The sequence below is a fragment of the Siniperca chuatsi genome, linkage group LG10 (assembly GCF_020085105.1).
Source record: "Siniperca chuatsi isolate FFG_IHB_CAS linkage group LG10, ASM2008510v1, whole genome shotgun sequence".
NCBI classification, from domain to species: Eukaryota; Metazoa; Chordata; class Actinopteri; order Centrarchiformes; family Sinipercidae; genus Siniperca; species Siniperca chuatsi.
The window spans coordinates 19,532,955-19,538,954 of NC_058051.1; the positions used below are offsets into that span (position 1 = coordinate 19,532,955).

The 6,000-nt window shown below is 41.0% G+C and overlaps 1 protein-coding gene across 2 annotated transcripts in view; it reads left to right on the forward strand.

Annotated features, from left to right (window-relative positions):
- b4galt5 (UDP-Gal:betaGlcNAc beta 1,4- galactosyltransferase, polypeptide 5) overlaps positions 1 to 6,000 on the forward strand; it is a 29,864-nt gene that overhangs the window by 22,393 nt on the left and 1,471 nt on the right. Inside the window, exons 5-9 of one of the 2 annotated variants that reach the window (XR_006379595.1) lie at positions 1,002 to 1,118; positions 1,339 to 1,526; positions 1,614 to 1,736; positions 3,067 to 3,173; positions 3,600 to 3,701. Coding sequence is in view for 1 of the 2 variants with exons in the window: in XM_044211741.1 (XP_044067676.1) it covers positions 1,002 to 1,118; positions 1,339 to 1,526; positions 1,614 to 1,736; positions 3,600 to 3,701; positions 4,421 to 4,568 (678 nt within the window). In the remaining variant the exon portion in view is untranslated. Of the gene's footprint in view, positions 1 to 1,001; positions 1,119 to 1,338; positions 1,527 to 1,613; positions 1,737 to 3,066; positions 3,174 to 3,599; positions 3,702 to 4,420 lie in introns of those variants that run through there. The other variant, XM_044211741.1, reaches the window with a different exon arrangement.

The window sequence follows — 6,000 nt, forward strand, 5'->3', positions numbered from 1 at the left end:
CACTGTCATTTTCTGAATGTGTCCGTGTGTTTTTGAGTGAGGTGTCCCTTTTTAGTTTTACACTGGAAACGTAATGTTGGGGAGAATAATCAACGTGCGAAACTGGAGGTTTGCAGCATTCACAGTCCAGCGGTACAGTGCAAATACAGTAACTGGCGTGTCTAACACATGTCCCATGCACATTTTATACCACTTGCCTGCTTATTCTGTTGCTCACTGTGCAAATGGGGATGATGTTCTGTCTGACATTGAAATGCAAAAATTGGACACATTCAGTCATATATCACTAAGTGCAAAGTACAAGAAGCTGGCAGAACAAGAATTCAACCCTTTTATATGTGCTTTGCAGCACTGTTTCATTCTTGAACCAGCCTCCTCTTCTATGTGTTCTGTTTTTATCACTCTTTTTTTTTTTTGTCCAGAGCAGAGCAGTCTTGCCTGCCATCTGTCTGTCTGTCTCTTGCATTCATTTGCCCTGGGGGGCGGTGTATGTTCTGACAACCAACTCTCTATCTCTCTCTCTCTCATTAGCCAGCAATCTCTCTCTCATCTACCTCAGTAGCCTCTCTCTCTTAGCCACTCATTTTCAATTTCACTTGCTTTTTGTTCCTTCCTGTGACAGTTTGCTTTTTATTGAACTTAAAAACAGGGACTGTCATAGCTACCTCTATGGGGAAAAATAACCTCCTTTCACAGATGTTTAGTGCAATCTATGATTGATGCATGCCAGATCTCATTGTAGAAATGAGATTTCAAGAACCTACCACTTCTTTGTCACAAGTCTTCATGGTAATTGGTGGTTTTTGGTGCTGTCTTCACCCATACTTCCCCATCTACCCACTGCTGAGAGGTCACCAATCTCAGAAACATTCACTTTGTACAAATAGTACAGTTTACTTTGTTGTGCAGATCAGGGTGCTCTGTGCCTCTATGTGTCCCCATACATTTATATGCATGTCTTTTCATATCTATTGTATTCTAATCCATGTTGTGTCTCTTAGGTGGCAATCCTAGTCCCATTCAGAAACCGACATGAACACTTACCCATTCTCCTGAGACATCTGGTGCCAGTGCTGCAGAGGCAGAGACTCCAGTTTGCCTTTTATGTCATAGAGCAGGTATGCACACACCTATTCACAGTCATTCGCAGGGATTGACACATTCACCTGTGTAAAGTCCAAACACTTTCAGGAAGTGAGTCTCCTTCTCAGGTGGTAATAATGTCTGTGTTTTACAGTAGATAGTGGGTTGAAATGGTTAAACATAACAATCCTGTTTTCGTAGGTCGTTATGCAAAAGTTTAAGAAGTATCTCTCTCTTTTTTTTTTTTTTTTTTAGGGGGGCACGGAGCCATTTAACCGAGCCATGTTGTTCAACGTGGGCTACAAGGAGGCTATGAGGGACCTGGACTGGGACTGTCTGATCTTCCACGATGTAGACCACATCATGGAGAACGACAGAAACTACTACGGCTGTACAGACATGCCCCGACACTTTGCGGTCAAACTCGACAAGTACTCCTACATGTGAGTCCTGATTCTGTCTCTATGGGCATATACAGTAAATGTATTCCTTACTTAATATGAATTTAATAAGTGTAATTGTCCCCCAAGGCTTCCGTATAATGAGTTCTTTGGTGGTGTCAGTGGCCTGACGGTGAAGCAGTTCAAAAAGATTAATGGATTTCCTAATGCATTCTGGGGCTGGGGAGGAGAGGACGATGACCTCTGGAACAGGTGAGGGGATCACACACACACACACACACACACACACACACACACACACAGACATTGTCCTATCTGACAGAGCTGCAGAGTTGTCAGTGTAGTTGACATTAGGTGTGCCCAAGAGATGGGTTAGGCCAGCTAGCAGGCTTTTGTAATAGTTTTTGTGTGCCTTTGCCTTTGCCACACAGCATTGTTGTCCCTCCCCCCACCTACACATCTCACAGAAATCTGCACACACTCTCAATATACACTGCCAATTCTAACTGATTGGCTTGTGCAGGGCCACCTGGTTATGTTTTAAAATGGGGGAGCAAACTTGGAAACATATATAATTGGTGGAGGTCAGAGGGTCCTCCCCAGAGGAAAAAAAAAGTAATTTAAAACAAATTTCATGCATTTCTACACCACCTAACCTGACTAATGGTAACAATAGAGGATCATGTTCAAAACTATAAATAAAATAATCATAGTTTTGTACAGGCCCTACTCAATCTTACAGTTAGATGAATATTAATGACTCACTATGAGATAATGTGTTCCTTACTTTGTTGAATGTAACTGCATTAAAATCCCATAAAGTACCATTTGAGCCAGTTGTGATGAAGCAGGGTTGGATGGAAAACATGCTGGACAGGTGGTGCGTGCTCTAATTGAAGTTTGGGAAACACTCTTCTAGTTTAGTCTGCTGTTGTGTAGAGAGAGAGAGAGAGGTGCAGCAAATTAGCCTGAGATATTAACAGTAATTGGAAAAAAATCACAGAGGGGATGTAGTGGTAAAATAAATGGGTGGGTAAACTATAAATGTCCGCTGGCTAAACTGCCCACTGTTAGGTGGTAAACTCATAAAAAGGTGAGTAATCCCTATGTTGTTTTTGGAAAAAGGTGGGTAAACTGCATTTATGTGCAGAAGTTTATGCTGCACACTGCTGAAGAGCTGCTAAACAGTTTACCCGAAAAACTAGCTTTAGCAGCTCTTGAAAAACCTTTTCATTGTTCTTAGCACAATGACAGTAAAGATCAATTCTATTCTATTTAACCCCACTACATCCCAAATAATAAAATCAACAGGGCTAATGCAAAATATTAATAGCCATGATACATTTAAAAGAGCCAACTGTTTGATTTGGCTTCTTCGTGAACGTCCCATGTCCACAGCCGAATCCTATCCGATCACAAATTGGTTTGGCATTTCAGCGACTTTACAATCCTATTTTTATCTAATTTAAAGTGTAGCTGGAGTCAGTGGGCCAAGCAGGTTCATTCAACATACGCTAGCTTATCTTTTCATATGTTCTATTTTCAGTCCATGATCAGTTATGTTTCTCACCTTTGTAAACAGTCAGACTCCTGTGTGGCTTGACAGACTGTGATTGACAGCCTAAGCATGCTGTGGCAAACGATCAGCGATGGGTTCGACTGAACCAACTCAAAGGGTGGCCCAAAAATGTGTGATATTTTTTTTTTTTGTTACTTGCTTTTGTCAGTTGCTGAAAATAGTAAAACATTCATTGATATAGGCTGCTTAAATATAATCACCTAATTGCGGGGACTGTATGATGATAGGTTTATTTTTAAAGACAAAACGTGTCATAGCAAAACCATAACTTTGCTTCCCCCAATTGAATAATTGGATGCATTTGCTTCACCTGCTCCATTGTTCAGGCACCAATGGGCTTGTGTATTTATTTCTGTATGTAATGTATGTACTTTTGTATATCATGGTGCACACTGTGATCATATGACAGTACGACTATCAGAATGATGGTTATTATGCTTTTTATGAAAATATGACAATGAAAGCCATCACTGCAATGCTTGCTCAGCCTGCCTGTGTACGTTATGAATTAATGAGCATTAAACATGTTTGTATAGGGTGTGGTTTGCCAATTACACAGTAAGTAGACCACAAGGACAGCAGGGACGCTACATGTCAATTCCACATCACCATCGCGGCGAAGTCCAGTTCCTGGGAAGGTTAGTGTCTGTGCATGCACAGCTCATTCACATGCACACACACAAAACACACACACCCTTTGGTTAAAAGTGGAGGCTGATAATTGGAATGAGGCTTAGGCTCATGTGGTGTAAGCCAGTCACATGGAAAGCCAGAGCAGTGACTTTGAGAGAATTTCAACTCTTTTAAAGACTTTGCATGTGATATGCTTGTATGCTTCAGGGCTGAATTCCAATCATGCTCTCCCTGCTTAAATTCTAAGTTATTTAAAACAGTCCAAGGAATAAATGTTTCTTTCATTTGTTAATAAGAAAATTCAAGGAGTAGATACTAGGTAGAAAAAATACAAATGATTTCTCCAAAATACATTTGCCATTGTAAATCTTTTATAAAATTGGTAATTAATCTAGTCTGTTCATGCTAACAACGCGACAGTGATCTGCTAATGAATCATTACCATGGAAACGAAAATGCATCTGTCACTTCCTGTCTAAACCACAGACAATGACGCCCTCATTGTCAGCCAATTCTACTCGTAACGCTGCAAAGGATGATGAAACCTGTTCCTCTACATATTATCTCATTGTTTAATAATGTTCAGTTTCTACCCAATCTAACTTCTCTAACCTCAACATTAAACTTGCTTTCCATACAGAACTGTTGCATGCTGTTCTAATGTCCCCTCTTCTCCTCTCCTGACTGATTGATTGATTGATTGATTGATTGTTTGTTCTTGCAGGTATAGTCTACTACGCCATTCAAAGGAGAGACAAAAAGTGGATGGTCTTAACAACCTAAACTACTCCCCCCTAGTGTCCAGGAGGCCTCTCTACACCAACATCACAGTCAGCTTGAGCAGAAAGCTTGCACCCGTAGGTGACTACTGACGTAGGCACAGCTGGACTGCAAAACATCTGGGAATCAAAGTCCTCTGGGACATCAGCCATATTTCACCAGTTGCAGCACTGCTTAGGACTTTTTAGTTGACTGATTCTTTGCTCTTTTTTTTTTCTTTTGTTTGTATGCAAAAAAAGGGGACTCAAATAAGTATGTTGGATAAATCATATAAGAAATTGAGGTTAAATGCTGCACTTGCTTGTGCCACAGTCCATCACTCCTCTCATCTGGGCTTATCTAGTCTTCAGTCTCCACATGCCTTTTGCACCATTTTGGCCTTCAGCATCCATTCATTCATTCATGTTCTTATTCAGTCAATGATTAGCTCAGCCCTACACTATTGTGCTTGTTTATTATAATAGGCCATGATACACATGCACATTCAAGTGCGCGCACACGGCACACATGCACACACACAACCGTTTGACTTACACGTGCTGGCATGGTCCCTGAGGCTTTGATTTTTACTTTGCTCTTGCACTTCTTATTTCAGCAAATGCAGTAAACCTGTGAAAACATTTGCATGCACACGCAACCACACAGCAACTATAACCTAGTGGACTCTTGCAGCTGGTTCTGCAGAAGGTATGCCAAATCTACAAGTGAAGACAGCCAGAGAAAATAATATAAAGAGTGAGTGTTTCCAGTCATGTATACTGTATGTGAAATAGTTTATCCTAAGTTTAGAGCATATTAATACCTTAATCATCTCTTACCAACTATATTTTGTCCTGTGAACATACCATTTAAAGACTGTAATGTTTGTGTTTGCATAGATGCATTGGATGTTCTGGCTGCCTGCAAGTGGCTGTATGTTGGAGAGCAATGCTCATCCTGTTAGCAATAAGCTGTAATATCAGACAGCAGAACTTAGACCTGACTTCCTCACTATACAGATGCAATAGCGCGGGTGCTAGCATACCCTTATTGGACTACAGAGAAGGAGTGACTGCTGTATGCAAACTTCACATACAACACACCTTTGCCTAAGCAAACACGCCACCCTTTTCAGAACCTGTGCGTGTCTGTGTGTGTATAAGTGAGGGAGAGCTATGCAAATGGCCTGTATGTATCCTGTTGTCAGTGCAAGGTCTTCAGGGTGACCTCCAGGAGACTTCACCCCCTGAAAACTGTGACAGACTGACTTTAGACCTCACTTTGTGTGCGCCGTGTAAGTCCAGGCCAGGGAAAGATAAACATTTGCCGTTTTATTTTTAGATCCCACATCCTTAATGTTTACTCACCTTCATTTTTTACGGGAGATAATTGGAGGTAGCGAATACTTGATTGCTGTCACTGTCACTGGTGTTTACAGAAGCTTTTGCTTTGTTATTTTTCCGATTGTATAGTGTTTGTAATACTGTTAGCCAGCCCTCCTCCACTGTGGTTGTTGTGAAAACTATATCTCTACAACAACCAATC